The sequence below is a fragment of the Anopheles coustani genome, chromosome 3 (assembly GCF_943734705.1).
Source record: "Anopheles coustani chromosome 3, idAnoCousDA_361_x.2, whole genome shotgun sequence".
Taxonomy (NCBI): domain Eukaryota; kingdom Metazoa; phylum Arthropoda; class Insecta; order Diptera; family Culicidae; genus Anopheles; species Anopheles coustani.
This window is the reverse complement of record NC_071288.1, coordinates 3485944-3505236: the sequence shown is the minus strand read 5'-3', so window position 1 is coordinate 3505236 and position 19293 is coordinate 3485944. Positions and strand designations below refer to the sequence as shown.

The 19293-nt window shown below is 43.9% G+C and overlaps 6 protein-coding genes across 6 annotated transcripts; 3 read left to right on the top strand and 3 right to left on the bottom strand.

Annotated features, from left to right (window-relative positions):
- The first annotated feature begins 129 nt into the window (after window positions 1–129).
- Window positions 130–1182, top strand: LOC131272091 (NADH-cytochrome b5 reductase-like). Its single transcript, XM_058273710.1, has one exon. The coding sequence runs from the start codon at window positions 163–165 to the stop codon at window positions 1180–1182; it is 1020 nt and encodes a 339-aa protein (XP_058129693.1). The 5' UTR covers window positions 130–162.
- A 31-nt stretch (window positions 1183–1213) lies between these two features.
- LOC131259409 (cytosolic carboxypeptidase 6) lies at window positions 1214–5863 on the bottom strand. The gene is made up of 6 exons (XM_058260892.1): window positions 5803–5863; window positions 5642–5707; window positions 2698–3191; window positions 2260–2628; window positions 1886–2201; window positions 1214–1821 (listed from the first exon to the last, which is right to left on the bottom strand). Exons 1-6 carry the CDS (start codon window positions 5861–5863, stop codon window positions 1214–1216), a joined length of 1914 nt encoding a protein of 637 aa, XP_058116875.1.
- On the top strand, window positions 3434–5343 carry LOC131260861 (histone H3.3A). Its single transcript, XM_058262698.1, has 3 exons — window positions 3434–3575; window positions 4539–4843; window positions 4915–5343. The coding sequence occupies exons 2-3, from the start codon at window positions 4562–4564 to the stop codon at window positions 5041–5043; spliced, it is 411 nt and encodes a 136-aa protein (XP_058118681.1). The 5' UTR covers window positions 3434–3575; window positions 4539–4561; the 3' UTR covers window positions 5044–5343.
- A 1187-nt stretch (window positions 5864–7050) lies between the features above and the next one.
- On the bottom strand, window positions 7051–9086 carry LOC131260255 (ionotropic receptor 75a-like). The gene is made up of 6 exons (XM_058261932.1): window positions 8694–9086; window positions 8501–8628; window positions 8251–8424; window positions 7715–8150; window positions 7483–7636; window positions 7051–7424 (listed from the first exon to the last, which is right to left on the bottom strand). Exons 1-6 carry the CDS (start codon window positions 9084–9086, stop codon window positions 7051–7053), a joined length of 1659 nt encoding a protein of 552 aa, XP_058117915.1.
- A 4635-nt stretch (window positions 9087–13721) lies between these two features.
- On the top strand, window positions 13722–15931 carry LOC131271972 (dnaJ homolog subfamily B member 12). Its single transcript, XM_058273570.1, has 7 exons — window positions 13722–13858; window positions 13981–14149; window positions 14229–14403; window positions 14475–14865; window positions 14938–15053; window positions 15122–15285; window positions 15361–15931. The coding sequence occupies exons 2-7, from the start codon at window positions 14023–14025 to the stop codon at window positions 15468–15470; spliced, it is 1083 nt and encodes a 360-aa protein (XP_058129553.1). The 5' UTR covers window positions 13722–13858; window positions 13981–14022; the 3' UTR covers window positions 15471–15931.
- A 1346-nt stretch (window positions 15932–17277) lies between these two features.
- Window positions 17278–19070, bottom strand: LOC131260201 (intraflagellar transport protein 56). Its single transcript, XM_058261879.1, has 3 exons — window positions 19056–19070; window positions 18858–18998; window positions 17278–18792 (listed from the first exon to the last, which is right to left on the bottom strand). The coding sequence occupies exons 1-3, from the start codon at window positions 19068–19070 to the stop codon at window positions 17278–17280; spliced, it is 1671 nt and encodes a 556-aa protein (XP_058117862.1).
- Between the last annotated feature and the right edge of the window lie 223 nt (window positions 19071–19293).

The following is a 19293-nucleotide window of genomic DNA, read 5'->3' as shown; positions in this document are numbered from 1 at the left end:
TATCATTTGCATTGTGAAATAGGTAATCTCTTATCTAGCATGCTAGGAACCAACGCAAAGGTTGCTGTGGATCTGTCAAACGATGGTTTTGTTTACATTTGGCATGAAATGAGAAGTTACGCAAATGGAAGGCTCTATGGAATCGTGCTAAAATAAGCTACAATGGAAACAAATAGCGACCAGGAGTGCTGCGGCTCAGGATGTACAAACTGTGTTCTCGATCTAAAACCCTCACGTCACAAACTACCTCCTGGAGTGACCAATCTGTTCGATCGAACTTACCAACCATTCGTGTGCTGTTCGATCGTGCAACAGGCGGAGAACGTGTTTAGATTTACGTTCCGTAGGGATAAATCTTCACACGATCCTTCGAATAATCATCGGCTAATTGTACCTCCAGGGTGCCATTTACTTATGCGAGCACCGAAAACGTTTAACCGATCAGAGTATCCCGCAGATGATCAGTTGGTATTGTGGCGTAAACAACATCCGGCGCATCAAGTTGTGGATCGTGTTCCGACCAGCGAGTTGGAAAAATATGATAAAAATGAAGAGGATTTGTTCTTCAGCCGACCGTACACCCCAATAGCGCATAACCACGAAGCGGCCACTTTTGAAGTACTCATCAAAATGGAACCCGGAGGAAAAATGACGGAATATCTGTTAACCCTCTCGATTGGATCTACGACGGAGTGGAAAGGAGTGTATGGGGAATTTCAACGGAGGCGAAACCAGTACCCGAATGTGGTAGGCTTTGTCCAGGGCGTTGCCATAGCACCAGTCTACAGTACGATGAGATCAATACTAGACGACGATGAAGATTACACTAGATTGACGCTGTGCGCTTGTTTTCGAGATTTGGAAAACGTGCTACTGCGAGACGAACTCCAGGCGATGGCCGGATATTGGAACTTTAAATATGAAACGTATCTTTCTCGACGTAGCTGTAGCTGTTTACAAGATGAAGCGAGTTCTTGTAGCTGTATCGCAAAGCGAAAAAAATATAATGAACCCATATACGATCGTCGATTGGATGAGAAAGACATTGCACGTTTAATGGCGCCCTCTTCGGAAAAGAAAAATAGTTCCCCATTGGTTTTACTTTGTGGGACTGATTCCTTCACGTCGTTTATTATATCTAATCTAGTAAAGTTAGGAATAGAAAATTTTTATATTTTTTAAAATGAAGTAACTGGTGTTTTCTTGAAGCATGTTAGGCCTTCCGCGAGGAGCACGATTTCAGTGTGTGTCTGCGAATTTTCTCCTTCTCCCGCTCGACTGATTGAACACCTCGACTGGCAGTGGCTTCGTCGAGACCGCCCCGTGTTAGCTGGTTAAAATCTATAATCGTAAGATGCGGCTTCGGCGGAACGTTCAAAATCTCAATGGGAGGTATTTTCGGTTCCGGCACTGCCTTCGTTTTCGGAACCTTGAACCGAAAGTCGCTGGTAAAATCGAGATTACTGAATCGGGCCGCCTGAATGTTGGACAGGGAAAACTGATCCTGGTGGGCATGCGGGCGCATCCGGAACCCGCCGTATCCTGCATTACCGTGGTACATGTATCGCACCGGGGAACCATCGTCCGACGTTGCGCTGTCGTAGCAGATGGACAAATCGGTGTAGCTGATCGGAGCATATGCACGGGTCGTCTTTGGACGTACGCGGACTTCACTGCGAGTTTTCGACCGTGCTCGCGGACGGTGCGTTCGAGGACGGCCTTTTCTCGGGCGTAACTCGTCCACCGGTGGTATCGGGAGAATATTTGTGAAGCGATAGTATTCTAGGAATGTCCTCGCAAGATTCCTGCCTATTCGCATGTCTGTGAAAAATCATAATCGGAACGTTAGCATCTGGTGAATCATAATTTCAGTTTAAAATCATACATCCATCTTCTGTGTACGGCGTGAGAATATTGGTCCCATTCAGGAAGTATCCGCACATGGAGACCTCCAGCGTGTACGTATTTACGATGTCACTCAGCGCCTCCACAAAGTATCGCCTAGCCGTTCCGGACTTTCGATCATCTGCGTTGAACATCATGTGCTCCTGGCAAAAATCCTCACACTTTGTGGCGAACAGCTTAGGAAAGACCAAGTGGCGCTCGTAGCGGTACACGTTGTCGTACGTGCTACCGTAGATAAAAGTTCCAGTGAGACTCGAATGGGCATGAATGTCAATCACAAAGTCCACCTGATAACACTAAAGAAGAGGGGTATCGAACAGTTATTTAATATCTATCAATTTGTGCTTAACTTACGCTGGAATTATCATACTCCTTCAGCATTTTCATCACAGCTGACAGTGTGGGGTGTGTGTACTGAGATAGTTTGTTCCACGATCGGTTGAGATCGTGTCCGATCACATTGCATCGATTATTACCGAGGAAAACACCATCCGGATTGAGCATTGGCACAATTTTAAAAACTACGTGCTCACGCAGTGCTTTCGAAATTGGCTGGTTTGCCGCAGCAAGAAATTCAATCAATCCTTGCACCACATAAGAGGCCGGAGATTCGCCTGGGTGTATCCGGGCCAGAATAATTACCATGTGAATTACATTTTTGGGATCTACTTTGTCCGGTTTCTTCACATCATCGAAAGTGACCAGCTCCAGTTTGCGGTTTTGCTGTGAAATAGAAAAGAAAATTACTTAAACTGACACTAATCGTACAATAATGTGCATTCTATTACTCACAATGCTCATCCCCAAATTCGATCGTTCGAATGCATCGGGATACTTGAGCTCCAGCGCATTTAAATAGGCCTGCATTTTCGAGTACGAGTAGGGAAATGTGAGGGCAAACTGGTAAACCTCGTCTTCTTTGTCGAACCCAAAGGCAAAACTCAACACGTAGTGGTTCTGATGAACGGGTGATTTGTAGTAAAAAACCTCACAACGGGGCAACCGTTGCCACTTCGGACGGCTGGTGGATTTAACCAACGGAGTCATGCCATCCTTGAATAGATTTCGGCTCTTGTTGATGTTCACGATGTTGAAGATAACTCGCTGATCCTGCTTTACGTTGTCGACGGTAAAGTTGAACCAAAACCGATATCGTGGATTGCACGTGTCTGGTCGTAGAAACAGATCGTACTCAAACTCCCCGACAAGATCAACCCGACCAAGGTTTCCCGTTTCGAAGGCTGCATCGAAGCATAAATGACCGCGCTTTGCCTTTCCGCTGTGTCCTAACAATGAAATTAAAGAAATTAGAGATTCATTGCTTCCATAATTTAACCTCGGGCAGAAATTGACTAAGAACAGGTACGGGTATGAAAGAAATGAACCCGATGGTGTATAAACCGTAGCCGTAAATTCCCTCAGTTTCTTTGCACTTGCCTTTTGCGCGGGAGAGTGCAAAAGAGAGGTTATTAGATGACTTACTCGACGGCCACATGCGGTGCGAGAACGAGACGACCACAGCCTACCTTCGTGCACACTTGCACAGTCGCGTAAAACTCGACCGCGAACCATTACGACTGTGGATTCCTTTGTGAGTGGAAGTTGAAAAGCGTGTTCTCTCGTCCCAAAGTCAGCGATTGTTTTGTTTAACCAGAAGCAGTGAAGAAAAGGTAAGAGCCCCCAGTGGTGCCCGACGGGAGCGCTAGCGCTACGCAATGTACGATTGTTGGCTTTTCCGAAGTACACGCTGGGCATGAAGTGTCGGAAGGAAAGTGTTTCGAAAAGTAAAAACCACAATCCGTGGCGGGGGTTGCTACGATGCGATGGTTAATGGGTTCGCGTTGGTGCTGCGATATGTCCAAATATCCCGCGACCCGCGCATCGATTTTACTTTGACGCCGCGCGAGATAGAACGGCTGTCGTGTGCGATGTGAAGCATTAATTTTCGATTGTGATGTTGTTCGCTTACGACGCCATTTTGTTGTGAGCGCGATACTAGGGCTGGAGATAGGTTGACTTTGGGAGCCAAGGTGTCAGACTCGATTTTTACATGATTTAGATCATTAGCGCTGTGGGTTATTTTTTGAGATAAAATAGTTCATATAGTCTTAAATCCCTAAGTCTGCCTTAAAAACGATGTTTTTGTCTTTTATTTTGATTTTTACGGAAAAACTAATTGAAAATTGACGTTGCCATCGTCGGTGTATATTTTGTCTTCCTTTTATGTTTTGAAATATTTTTCATGAATTAATTGGTGGTAATGAACGGGAAATTGATTTGTTGGGAAATGGGTTTGTTTTTGAAAAATCTGCAATTTAGTATAACCGATTAGTTTTTCAATAGTTTTTATGTTGTTTCTGACAAGCAGACAAAAATATAACTTTTTTTTCATTTATCGGTAATGTTGAACATGTTAATTCATGTTCACCTTTCCGACATCTTGGATTTTTCGTGTAGTCTTCCAAGAAACACGGTGTCGGTTTACTAATAAAAAAGCCTCAGAGCTAGGTTATTGATTTTCTGCTACCCTTTTGGCGGGGAGCGTGAACGCGCATGCACCGCATGCGCAACACAAACAAACCCGCATTTCGATACTGATCGCTTTGGTATTGTTTTGCTTGATTTTCATTTAGTCTACCAGCAAAGGCAAGAAGAAATGGCGCGTACCAAGCAGACCGCACGTAAGTCGACTGGAGGAAAGGCTCCACGCAAGCAGCTGGCCACCAAGGCCGCCCGTAAGAGCGCCCCGTCTACCGGAGGCGTGAAGAAGCCGCATCGTTACCGTCCCGGTACCGTGGCGCTTCGTGAAATTCGTCGGTACCAGAAGTCGACCGAACTTCTTATCCGCAAGCTCCCCTTCCAGCGTCTGGTCCGTGAAATTGCCCAGGACTTCAAAACTGATCTCCGTTTCCAGTCGGCCGCTATCGGTGCTTTGCAGGTACGAGCAACGCACAGCGCGATGTTGAAAAGGCGGAGCTAACGTGTCCCTTAACTCTATTCACCTTTCAGGAGGCGAGCGAAGCTTACTTGGTTGGATTGTTCGAAGACACAAACTTGTGCGCCATTCACGCAAAACGCGTGACAATCATGCCGAAGGATATTCAGCTGGCGCGCCGCATCCGAGGAGAACGTGCTTAAAAAGCTGCATTAGTAGTAATTATCTTCTTTATTATTATTTTATAACCATAACTATCGTACAAGAAGAAGCAAGTTCTTCTATGAAGTAAAACAATGGACGCGTGTGTTGTAGTAACTTTGGATTTCTGATAGTAGGACTCAATCAAACATTAATCGAAGTTCGTAAGATAACTCTGCATTTTCTTGTTTCGAAGAAAAGTACCCAAGCATAAGAAGAACTGTATGCGCTGGTTTAGTTTCTGGATAATTCAAGGTGCAAACTAGAGGATTTAAAGCATAAGCACGATTCGTCCATTTGCATTTGGCAGTACATGATGAAACATAATAAAATAACCTAAATTTAAACACGCTCTTTGGATCATAAAATAATAAATTTGCTGTTCTTATTTCTTCGGTAGGATCCGAAACGAAAAAATTACTGTGTAACGGTACATTCGCGAATTGGACGGTTTGAATCGATTGAAAAGCTTTTAACAATTTGTATTTAAAAGGATTTGGATTTGATTCAATGACTAAGTAAAAATATCTACAATTAACCCGTCTATCTTCGTGCACTTCCTCGATATGCTTAATCATGTAAAAGTAATCGAGTACATACCTGGAGGTCTTACGATGACGCGGCTCACATTTCCCAACCCTCCTTCACCATCGCTGTCGTCACTGTCTGGGGAAAACAAAGATTAGCGGTTTTGAATTAGTAATCATGCAACTAGTAATTATGCAACTCGCATCGTCTAAAAAATCAACATTAAGTGCCACCTTCTTCAGCTCTCTGATACATGCTGGTATGAGCAAGAGGATCACACGCGTCGGGATTCATTTTAGTTTAAACTTTTTTAAAACGGTAACTCGTAAAAGTTTATCAGGCAAATACACACACGCACAAATACTATCGACCCTTCTGGATGGAAGTGGCGTAGGTTACTAAAGACTGGATTCCAATTGGAATCTCTTCCTAGGCTCCGGCATATATCGTACGCAGGACGTTTCTGTGTATCTAAGCCCACGTTACCCCAATTCCTCCACTTTGCAATGCATTGCAGAGTGCTGTTGGAAGAGAAATAGCCCATGTGGAAAGTAGAATCATACGAGAATATGACCCGTAGTAAATGATGGAGATTGAGCAGTGTGGCGCAAACCGCATACATCAACCATATTCGCGTACGTCCCTTTCGGCCTCGCAGTTGATTCCGTGTGGAATGTGTTTTTCCTCATGGGTGTGAATTGGAATGGTGTTCCGACGACGACGGTGAAGTGCCCATTGCACACCTTAATGTCTGCGACCGTACGATGAGCAATCGCTGACGACTTCTTGAGCACATAGGAAAAGACCTCCACCGTGAGCTGGGGCTAGGTGTGTGGTCTTTCGCTCGCCTGTCTATCAAACATAATGTGCTCAGCCTATGGATCTCAACGTGCATAAGGCCCATCTGGAATGGATGGAGGGTGCGTGACGTCATAGTTTGAATGCCTGCTACCCGTCAATCCGAAGGGTGGTGGGGTACCTCTTGCTGTTTGAGATATCCGAGTGGAAACAGGCAGTAATTCCTCGAAAGGATCGCCGTTAATGAGGAAAGCTCCTCACCCCAGCTTTGTTTATGTGAACACTGTGGCACATATCCAACCAGGCCCCGGATCTGGCAGTAAATGATTCCCATCAGCATGTGGAAAGTGCCAGTTACCGCGAAACCACCGTTGCTGACTGTTGCCAAACTGGTTGCACTTGGACCGTGTGGTGTGGAAATCAATTTGAAAAAGTTTCATTTGTGCACAAACAGCAGAGTACAAAGTGTATTTGCGTTTCACATGCCAACAACTCAACTTTTTTGTATAGAAGGGGATTAAGTGGTTTTGATATGGCAGAATGTAAATGAAGTGAGAATACTGTAAATGCAATTGTCTTGCATTTCTGCTCATTTGAAGAACGCGAAGCATGTGATTTATTATAGCTTACAAGTAATGTTTTTGAGGTGAACAATTCATTAGTAGATTGGTGAGAGTGAGTTATCAGTCTAGCCACACAAAATTATCAGGAATAACCAAACTTCTAAAGTAATACCAGCGTCGAAGACGAACATAGACCAACTCCAACGCCAGAATGACGATACTTGCTGCAATTCCTGTGCCCAACAAGATGAAGGCGAAACGCGCATCGGTAAGATGAATGGCATCTACTTTGTTGCTGTTCTTGATGCACTTTGGCTTTGATGAAAAAGTTTTCGTGAAATGGTACGCAATTATACCATACTCCTTTAACAGCTGTAGTTTTAATTTAAACAATTCTCTCAGAGGGCTTCCTTTTACCATAGGGACATGAACAGGACGTTGTGGATACAGTTCTACCTCTTGTAACTCGCAAATTTGTTGCTCCGTAAAGATTTCTAAAAGGAAGGCAATAGTTCGAAGTACTTGTTGTGGCCATTCTTGTATGTTCCATACCAAGGACTTGCTTGTAGCCATAAGCTGTATCACAGTGGAATGCGTATCCTCCACCTTTGACCAGTTGAATTCCAAAGGTTAAATTGACGAAGCCGTACTTATTGGGTGCAATTTTCTCGTTGTACAGCTTCAACGCTGCCGGATTGGCAGTTCTCTACAACAGAACGTAAATCATATAAATAAAGTTCTGCTTTTTGTTATTCGTTGATGTGTAAAACCGATTGATAGTTACTGCGAAAAAGTCATGCTGAAAGCTATAATTTTCCACTGCCATCTTTACACTGCTGTCAACCAGCTTCTCCAGCGTGTTGATCGTCTTCGGTGGAGAGATCAGTTGATAGCCCACGATAAAAGTGGAGTAGAACTGAACCAGCAGAAACGAGAAGCCCATCATTACGATGATCAAGACTTTTTTCGAACAAACTGTCGTGGATCCATGAAACCCTTGCTGGCAAAGCATTGCGATTGTTCCCAAAAGTGACTGGTCGATGATGAGATCATTGTACGAAGTCCTCTCAAGCCGATGATTGCAAGTAGCTGATAACGCCAGAATGAGTATAACACTTATCAAAATTACGGCAACTGCAATCCATAGCATCTTCACGAAGGGCAGTAGGAAAATATTGCTATTGTTCAAGCTTTTAGGGTGACGAAAGATGGTGTAGAACCTGCAAGATGTACATGTAGAAACGGAACCAAAAATAGACGGCTCAGAGAGCTGTTCAGATGGAACGCTTTTTATGGTATACCAACGATTAGTCGACATACTTTCCTTTTGCGATTTCAATCGTAAAATCGCATACTGGAATCCGTTCAGTTAGTACTGAAAAAGGCGTCATGGAGAAATCCACTTTTTTCTTTTGGAGCTGACCAACCACACCAATTGACGAATTTTTTCCTATGACGTCGAACCGCCAGTCTGCGGCAAGAATGATTTTGATCCTGTTTGAGACGACATAAGTAATGTTAACGGGAGTTATTGATAATCTATCCTTTTTGAAGTGTGTCGTGTGAATACTTGAATTTCAACATCATTTGCAGGAGTTTCACAAGTCTGTAGGTGTAGATGTGAGCAAAGTAGGACTTAGTTAAGTTATCCGACTCCAAATTTTCTATGAACGGATGCGGTTGATGTTGGTTGATTGTCTGTGAAGAGAATACTGTAGTAAGAGCTTTTGGGTTGAAGCAAACAAATCAGATCAATACGTTACCGAGACTACCGTCCAGAGGACAATCCCTTTTAGGTCCGGTTTTTGTGGCACGATGGTGGGTAGAATGTTGTCTGGAGTAGAAAATCCCAGAGAAGTAAAAATTACCTTCCCTCCTCGACGCTTCAACGTAGCGGATACGTCGTAAAATTCGTAACGATGTTCCCTCTGCCTCTCATGCTCAACACTCTCGAAGACTAGCAACATTTTCGTGTCGTAGTTGATATTCTGCTGCGACAGCAAGCTGGTCGCGAGCTCCATATTCTGTCCACCAAACACGAGCCACTCGAAGGAGTCGTTGAAGTAAGCTTTCTCGGACAAACGATTGAGCACAGCTTCTGTTCCTGAGCATTCCAGGTTGTAAATGGCACCGGTTTTGTACCGCTCACAATACATGTGCCATCCGAGTTGCTGGTGAAAATTGTTCCTGTTCACATCAATGTGAAAGATTGAGCCTCGAAATGACTGACGGAGGTCTTTGGAAATCCGCACCACGTCTTGATCCACTGTTTCCTGGACACAGTGGAGCAATAGAAGGGTGTTGATAGATCGTTGTTGTAAGAACTGCTCGATCAGATGCAGACGTGAGCATTGCCCACCCGCGATGAGACTAAACACGATCAAAGTAAGCAGTGATTTCATGTTGAATTAGCCTGCTTGACTAAACTGTGATTGTCAACTTCAACGATCGCCTCTTTTATACAATTGGAGTAATCAAATGTTTCGCCGAAGACAAAGGTGTTTTAAAAATGAATGCACTATTTGCAACATTGTCCGAAGATAAGAATCGTTCATATTTAGTCGGTTTCAACATTTACAAAAAATTATTCATGATCTCTTATACTGTCGATTCTAACAAGTTTGTAGTGGACTATTGGAAAGAGTGGAATTGGAGTAATCAAGTGTTTCGCCGAAGAAAAAGGTGTTTTAAAAATAAATGCACTATTTGCAACATTGTCCGAAGATAAGAATCGTTCATATTTAGTCGGTTTCAACATTTACAAAAAATTATTCATGATCTCTTATGTTGTCGATTCTCACAAGTTTGTAGTGGACTACCCTCCGATTATGGATGAAATTGCGTAAACGCTCGTTTGGCCTAATTACAGTAAATTTTCCCTTCTACCAAGAGGATGTTCTCAAGCCAGATAGCTTGCGTAATAAACTCGATTTAAATGTGTTCATGCGTTGGGGGACGCCTATCGAAAGCGCTTTTATTGGCTGACGATTGTCAGCCGATTAGTACTGTTTGAATCGGTGTGAAATCATGAAGCTCTTAGTGATTGCAACGCTGTTTGTCGGATTTGCAGAAGCTAGAATAGAAGGTCAACTTTTGATTGATTTAGTGAAATGGCGCCACCTGCAAGTGACGACTGTTTTTCACTGTCCCAACGAGCAAGCGGGTATAAAAAAATGATAATATTAGCCAACCCAAACCCCATACCTTACCAAAACTCGTTCGTTTAAACTGTACCCTAGAATCTATTAGCCTGGCACGCTATTTCCACTCCAAACACCGGGGTATCGTTTCCTTCATCGAGCCTTCGCATTGTAGCGAGAGGGAAATTATTTCCTCCATCCGTTCGGTGCTTGTTCCGGTTGGCCTTATCGTTGACATGAGCTGCCCTGGCCTGAAAAGTGTGCTGCACACCCTGTCCCAGCATGGACTCTTCAATGGAGACCGATACTGCTGGCTTCTGTTCGGGTTGGCCAGCTTGGAGGCAAATAGATTGCTCTTGCAAGGTCTAAACGTTTCCGTGTCTACAAACGCAGTTTTAGTTCAGCCGATTGGATCCTCGGATGCCGGCGTTGGTGCCAGAAACTATGGCGTCCTAGACGTGAGTGGCCGGTGGACGATGGGTACATGGAAACTAAGTATGGTGCAGGTAGGTAGTTGGAGCATACTGAACGGGTTGGAGATTTGGGACCAAAGGAATAGCTACCAGAGGCACACCAATTTGGGTGGCATCCAAATAAATGGCGTAAATCTTATGGTAAGTCCCATGTATGGCTTTGTGATGTCTCCACTTTTACCTGATTTTTTTTCTTTTTCCCCAATAAGGAAACTAAAAGTGGTAATCAAATATACAACATAGACCGCGATCAGGATAATAGAGCGTACGGGAGTTTGCTTTGGAATTTATTTTCATTGAAACACAATTTTAGGTACTTATGTTTAGTCTGTGGATGTATCTCCATATAAACCATGTGTTTTAATGCTCTATAGCATCGTATCAGCGGAGGTGTCCAATCGGAGCAATATTTTGCAACTCAATTTGGTAAATTATGTTGTTGAGATGAAGCAGAATACCATCGATGCTTTACAGTACACTGTTGCAGTTGGAGAGGCCGAGTAGGTTTATATAACGATACAACGAGTGACAGAAAACTAATTCACAATCTTATTTCCAGGACGAGCCTCCTGTTTGTACATCCGGAGACGTATCGCACACAGAACATGTGCTTCAGACCGTTTAGTACACATATATGGGTCGCCATTGCATCATTCATGATTCTGTTTGGGGTGACACTTTACAAAATTATCTCCAGTGAAAGACCTGAAAGACAGGGACCAACAAATACCTATCGCCGTAGTGGAGAGGGCATCTTGATTTTGGTACTGGGAATATTCTGTCAACAAGGTAACGAAAGTGGAAAATTTAATTTTATTCCTTTTTAAAGAAATATATTTGAGATATATTGCAGGATTTATCGACCGAGCGCATTCGTACTCCAGCAGGATCGCGTTTTTAAGCATGTTGCTATTCACAGCAATCATGTATCAGTATTATATGTCCTACATCGTGAGCTTTCTTCTGGTGGTGCCACCAAAAAACATCAAATCACTTAAACAGCTCTCAGAAAATGAGTTCAGTGTCGCAGGAGAGCAAGCATTGGCAAATGAGGATATTTTCAATGTATGTAAAGTTTAATTGAGTCGGTAAGAGATTAATATGGTAACACAATAATGTTTCCGTTTATTAGGCCACGGCAGACAAGGATCTTTTTGAACTGTTTCAGCGTCAGATCGCCCTGAATGACCAAGGATTCTATAATCTAACTGAAGGAATTTCGCTTATCGCTCGCGGGAAACATGCATTCATCTGTGATGTTCAAGAAGGTTACAAATTTATGAAAAGTATGTATGTAACGTGGTGGGTTTAAAAGTAGCATTTTTCTGATATAAACTAATTTCTCATTTTAACCGTATCGTTATGAAGCATACCTTACTGACATGGAGCGATGTGCAGTGCAGAAAATTCGCCTGTACCCCGTAAAGCACCTTCATTTGGCCTTTAAAAAAGACAGTCCGTTAACGGAAATGTTCCGAATCACGGCTCAGAAGATCAACGGACACGGTCTGACGCAATACCAGCGAAAAGTATGCTTTACCGACGAAATGAAATGTGTCGAAAATGAGGTTAAAATGCCGGAGGTTAACCTAGATCAGGTGTCCTCGCTGTTTTTGTTTCTGCTGTGCGCCGCTGCCGGAAGTGTCGGTCTTCTTCTACTGGAAATCCTCGACAGCAAGATTTCCAAAAACCGTTAAAACCTTCATACCGTCAAAGTTACTTAGAAAAGCATCAATCAGAGGCATCAGCTAGCCGTAGAAGACGTTTCAAGTTTATTGTGCAACGAAATTAAAACAAAAAAACCTATAAGAATAATCGATAGTAAGAAACTTCGTAACACAAAGAATGCTATATTTACCAGATCCAAAGTCACCCATCTTGAAGGGAACTTCTGTAGAGGTAGGGGCGATACTAGTGTATCGTTAGTTTTACGATTTGTACGCAAGCGACGCCCCAGAAACAATCGACGTCATAGAGACCCGGTTGTTATGGCTGTCGGAATCCGATGTCTCGTGCAGCTTATAATAGCGGCGGTTACACCGTCTGAAGAACTGGCTTTCCTTCACAATCAACTTGTAAATCCATAAATCAAACACATTATTGCCGCACAAGTAGACAAGATTTGATCACATAATGCCATTGGACACTTAATTTGATTGCTCACTTACGAATCAATAGAGTTGCACTCACTTTTCAATTCCATAGATAAAATAATGGTTTATAAACATAGCTCGAATCGAATCTTATAAACATAACTCATGCCGTTCAAATTCTTTTAACAATGTTGCAAATAAAACGCCTTCACTTGTTCACTATTTGAAGCTTCACTCAAGCCGTGTGTCTTTTGAATGCTTTATTTGAGGAACTCGTATTTTGATAGACCTCATAGGGGGCCATTCGAAGCGATTCTCCTTTTTAATCTTCCTCCATCGATCAGGTGTACCACGGTACTGAAGTTGATATTTTCGTGCAACCACTCCAGTTGTGACAATAAACTAAGCAACGCCGATAAAAAAGTTTCACCTGGTATGGAAAGCACCTGCAAATGCCGGTATGGCTCTAGGATGACAGATTACCTTCAAACAGTCGGGCGCAAGACACGCAAAACTTGCTTCCGGAGGGTAAACATGCCGTCTACTCTGCCGGAGGGACGGAATCAAAAAGGGCTGGCCACTATCAGCAGGACCGGCACCGGTTTCCCATGGTTGCTGGGCAACATCCTTGCGCAGTAGTGTATTTGATCGATAGCGACGCCGTAGCGAACTGTCGCGACGATTCCGGAAGTAATGCATCCACGGGTGATTAAGGATGTATCCGGAGATGAGTGTGTTTTGTCCAATTCATAACTTTCTCTGCGCGTGCTGCATGGAAATATTGGCACAATTCAATACTCGAAGTGATTGGTGTATCCATTAAAATCTGTTTTGTGAAAATGTGTTCCATATTTATCATATTATTTTGTAATTAAGTGCAGCTTGATTATTTAATTCTATGTAAGTATATTCTATATGAAAATTAAATAAAATCACACCACGTGTTGTGTTTTTCAGATTTATTTCGTTTTTGAATTTGACAATCTCTTAAAACCTTGAACGTGGCTCACTAGGCACGCTTTCACTTTGACAGCTTGTCAAAACATCGAGTTTGATACCACCTGACTTAAGCACACACTTCGGTTACTGACGATATGACGATTTGAGACAAGTGTGTCGATTAGATTCCAACAAAATTTTCGCTACCGCTTCGTTGCAAATTGTCTGCCGTCCCAGCACGGCAATACTCCGTGGTGTCCGTGACGTGTTCCTGGTCAGTAAAGTAAGCCGACAATACAAAAAAATCGATTGTTTATGTAGTCTCAACGTACGGTGTCGTGTGTGTTGTGTGATCAGCTTTGCTAGCTCGCTGACCGTTTTGTTGTGTTCTTTTTCTGATTAAAGGTTGTTCGGGATAGCTGTGAAAGAGGATAAAAATAAACCATCATGAACCGGGAAGCGGCAGATGATTGCGTCGAAAAGGCCGTCAAGTACCTGGCCGAGGGGAAAATCGAGAAGGCAGAAAAGTTGCTAAACAAATCGATTTCTCTCCACCCGACCCCCCGGGCGGAAGGTAGGTTGTTTTGTTGTGTTGGTCAAGGGCCACTTTCTCCATCGCTTCTAATTCGATCCCATTGTAACGCACTTTGCAGAACTGCTTGGTAAGATCAAGCGAGGTGTCTACACGGAAAATGCACCATCGGGGAACACCTCGGACGATGGTGTACGTCAGCGGGCCTCAGCAAAGGGTTCCGCACCAAAGGCGGACAGTGGCAACGAAGCGGAATATACTGCTGAACAGTTGGAAGCAGTGAAGAGGATTAAAAAGTATGTTAATGTACTGGCACAAAGCGACGCCGCGGTTCGTCCTTCATGAAGCGTTTCTTTGTCGTTTGTAGATGCAAGGACTATTACGAAGTGTTGGGTGTATCGAAGGATGCAACTGATTCGGATATTAAGAAAGCTTACAAGAAGCTTGCCCTACAACTGCATCCCGATAAAAACCATGCTCCGGGAGCGGTAGAAGCATTTAAAGCAATCGGTAATGCTGTAGCCATTCTGACGGACGCTGAGAAGAGGAAATCGTACGATCTGTTCGGTGCGGAAGAGCATCATCAGCCCACGACCCGTAGGACACGCTATCAGTACGATCAATACTCTCGTGGTTTTGAAACGGAGTTCACCGCGGAAGAGCTGTTTAACATGTTCTTCGGAACCGAGATTCCTACACACCATGTTTACACACGCCAAAGACGGTTTCATCGAGCCGAACAACAGCAATATCGAGAGGTAGGGTCGGTGCCCGGTTTCGAGTATTTGTCGCAAAGATTCATTTAGTACTACGAACATTTTGTTTTCCAGCCTCAGTCAGGATTTGCGGCTTTCATCAATCTGTTGCCAATAATTCTGCTTATCGCCCTTTCGATGATGTCTTCATTTTTCATCTCTGATCCAATCTACAGCCTTACCCCTAGCCAGTAAGATGCCGACGAATATTTCCGAGATCACGAACGAATCGTACTGATGAATGAAATTTTTTTTGCAGAAAATTTTCAATCCCACGAAAAACGAACCAGCTGAAGATTCCGTACTACGTCAAGGAAAACTTCCACTCCGAGTATCAGGGCTCGGTTGTGCGGCTTGAGGCGTCGGTGGAAGAGGACTATTTGAATAATTTAAAGCATTCCTGCTACCGAGAGCGGAACTATAGTGAGTGTTTTCTACAGAACAACTACAAATGTTCCTCGTTAAAAATGAACAATCTTTTTTTGATCCCATCCGCAGAGGACACGATGCTAATGAAAGCAAGGAACTTTGGCGATCGAGATCTTTATCAGAAGGCGCAAAACATTAATACACCGTCGTGTGATAAATTGCAAAGTTTACACAACTAGTCAAATTGAAATGGCCGCCGTGTGCGGATTTCAGCATATGGTATGCGGAATATTTGAAAGCTGCTGATTAGTGGGCGAATTGTATTTTTTCTACACTGTGGAGGTATTTTTATTATTTGTTCCGTTGTTAACTATTTCGATAAAAATTTGCCAGATTGTGCCGTTTGATCCATATCCGTACTACCAGTTTGCAGTCCATCCTAACGAAAGGGCTTTACGGTTTGAATGGCATTTTAAACCCCCTAAGCGTAGATTTATCACATTGAAGGCATAGTCAAATGGTGATAGTTAAATGTTGTTTTCCCTTTTTTGTGCGAAAAAAATTTAAAAAGATTCTTTACTCCGCCTAGGATCGTAATTCACCCTACACGATAAACAACAATAGAGGATTTTTGCGAACAGTTAAAATAATTTATAAAAAAACACATCCTTCAACAAAATAAAGAAAACAAAACCTGATAGTTAAAGGTAAAGGTGTACATGCACTTATTTCAAATACTAACCTGTCCCTAGCGCTATACTTTCAGGTGCAGGAACGTAGAGTTTTTATATCAGAGCTGACGCCGCCGAGGAACCGTTAACTATAATTACCGTTTAATTAATGCAACGGCACCACACCGGTCATCCTTTCTTGGACCTAATTGCACCGATAACCGTTCGAGGTGTCCATAACGTGGAACATTGAAGGCTCCAGAGAGAACTATTGACTTCCGCAATTTGTTGCTAGTAAATGTGCCACGTGAACATAACTTTCCTACATGTTTGGAAAGTGGTCCGGTTTAATATAAAATTGCAGTGGAACATATATTACTAGTGCTTTCGACTCCAACTGTTTTAATTGATTTCTACGGAGAAACGTACCTAGGAATGTGCAGTTATCGAAGCGATACATAAAGAGTTCACAGTTTCTTCGTTGGCTAGATATGTGAAGCGTTTTTTGTTGCAGCCAAAATGCAATTACTATGCATGCAGGAGTATGCATAAGTTTACTCCATTCATCGTCGGGTGGCAGATGGTTTTTGTCGTTTCGTGGCCATTGTGGAGCGTTTGGATTGTTTCATCGAATCGAAGCAAAAGAGCAAAATAAATTTGCCTTCCGGTATATGCTTGGGAGAGCGTGAAAAGGAGCAACAAAAGTTTCGGTAAGTTTTTCACGGTTCACCTGAATTTCTCATAAACTTAAACAAGGACGCAGAATAAATAATACACGAGATTATCTTTCTCGAAAGTAATAAAGTTTGGGCGTAATTTAACACCCTTTTGGGTGGTTAGATTTTTCTGAACATGTAATTTTTCAACAAAATTAATTCTCAAGATCACTCTTACGATAGCGATAAGCTAATTAAGGGAAAAGTTTAAATTAATTTTACCCAATCACTCGACAGCCCCTTCTCATGTTTACGATGGAATTGATAAGACTGGACAGAAAGTTTACCCTGGCCACATTGCCTTTTGGTTGACCGAATCCTTTATTCCTTAATAAATCAATTGGTGGTAGCTCGTATGCTGCAGTTTTCCAGGTGCTTTTACTTTTCGAGTGCCTCTAAAATGGTTGCATCATGTTGCGTGAAAAATTATTCTGTGGTTAAACTTGCTTTCGCAAGCCGCAACTCATACAGCGAAAGTATCATCCGATGGCAAACGGGGGCAGTTATAACTCTTATATTGTCATTTATCACTCGAATAGAAACGGGTTATCTTAACCAATAAATAAACGGATTTATGCCGCACGAATAGGATTCTTTTTAGGGCATCTTTTATTGAAATTCATTGCACACAAAAAATGTTACAGTATTGTGAACTATTTCTATTTGATGCTGCTCGCAAATCGTCGAATCACTCTCAGCATGCCTTCCGCCTGGGTGTTGGTGGAGTCACGCAGGAGCGAAATAATCTCCGACACTCCGCCCGGCGGTGCCCCGCTGCCACGTTTGGCCAAAATGGCCTGGACCGCTCCGGCACAGGCGCCCCGTTTCCCTTCCCAGTATTCCGGATTGGGATCGAGCTTCTCGAGCGTATCGAAAGCCTTCGCGGCGATCCAAAACTCTCCAACACGGTAACTGTCGTTGGCGATCAGCTGGAGCAGGGCAAATGCGTCCGGCGTGGAGTCCTTGGTTAGGAAAATGTTCCACGCTTGATCCGCGTGCCCGGCGTGGATGTGACACTTGGCCAGCACCATCGCGAACGTGCTATCCGTTTTGATGGAGATGTCGTGGATCTGGAGCAGCAACTCTTCGGCCTCCTTGTAGTACCCGGTGGCGGCCTTCGCCTGGGCGTAGTTGTAGTTGAAGATGTCGTCGTTAACGAAGTAGCTGCGGATTGAGTTGAGATACACGAGGACCTCCTCGAACTGGCCGTACAGGAAGAAAGCCGACGCCATGCTCTGTCGTCCCGGGATAGTGTCGCACTCGGAGGCAGAACCTCCCACAAGGTGCAGACATTGCTGCGCATTCTTGAGGTGTTCCTTGGAGCCCGTTTCTTGGCCGAGTGCGGCGTGCACCACACCTTTGAGGATGTACTCTTGCGGTACGGTGGGCTGCACTTCCTTCATCAGGTGGTACGCTTCCTGTATCTCTCCTCGACGAAGGTGATGTATGGCCAGATTTAGGCGTGCCTCTGGGACAATGTCGATCAGTTGCGGGAGGACCTGCAACGCTCCTTCCCCATTACGAAACACCACGAGATTGTGCTTGATTAGATCCGCTCCAAACGTACCGCTCTCCACTAGGTGTTTGATTTCCTGCTCGGCCGCCCTTCCATTGAACAGCCGGAAGCGATTGCATGCCTTCAGATTGATGGCAATCGTGCTGTCCGGGAACTGGTTCAAATACAGGTCGAGCACCTCCTGTGAGATGTCGTAGTAGTCCAGCTTGTAGTAGCAGATCGCGACGTACACGTTCAGAGCCAGCAGGTCCTTGTTGTCGAGAAGCACGCGTTTATAGATGTCGATCGCCTCCTGGTAGTGGGACCGAAGGTAGTGCATCCCGGCCAGGCTAAGCTGGTCCTCGACCACATCTCGCAGGGATCCATGCAGCTCCATCAGACGATCCTCGTCGCTCAACTTGTGCGCCAGATGGAACAACAGCCTTATCTTCAGTGGACTTTGGGGCAACTCCTCCACGAGCTTTTGCGCCTCATCGTACATTCCGAGGTAGAACATGCAGACGCAAATGTTCAGCGCAACCTCCTTCTGGGAGTTATCGGCGGCATACAGCTTCTCATATAGCTGCAGGGCTCGCTTGTACTCTCCGATATGGAAATCGCAGAATCCCGTCCACAGCTGTTTGAGCTGTTCCGGCACCTCATCGTAGTCTTTCGAACGCTGCAGTTATGAAACAAACATTTAAATCTCCCCCAAAAAGAACCACAATTCAGGTGAACACTTACCTGAAGCACCGTATTAGCACCGACGTAGTCACGCTTGAGGAGGAACTCCTCGAACGACGGAATCGTTACGGTGCGAGCATTTCCCGTTCCAGCCGAACCGCGGTTTCCTTTGGCGGATTCCGATTTTGTGCGAGAAAGTATCTGCAAAGGAGGAGAGACACATAAACAATGGTGTTTTAAGGGAGATTTCTAAAATACGCGATTTCTTACCATGTTTACTGTTGCGCCCGGTTTGCAATCTGCCGGAAGGTTTGTCCGTTTGTTTGTTAACGTTCATCGTTGCTATGGATACGCAATGCAACGTATTTGCGCAAGCGTTGGTGAACGGTGAAAGTTTTGAGAGCACTAAAACGTTTTTGTTGTGTCAAATAAATTAAACATTTTGACACTCAAACAAAATCTCGAAGCTCGTTTGTTTTCGCCAGCACTGTATTTC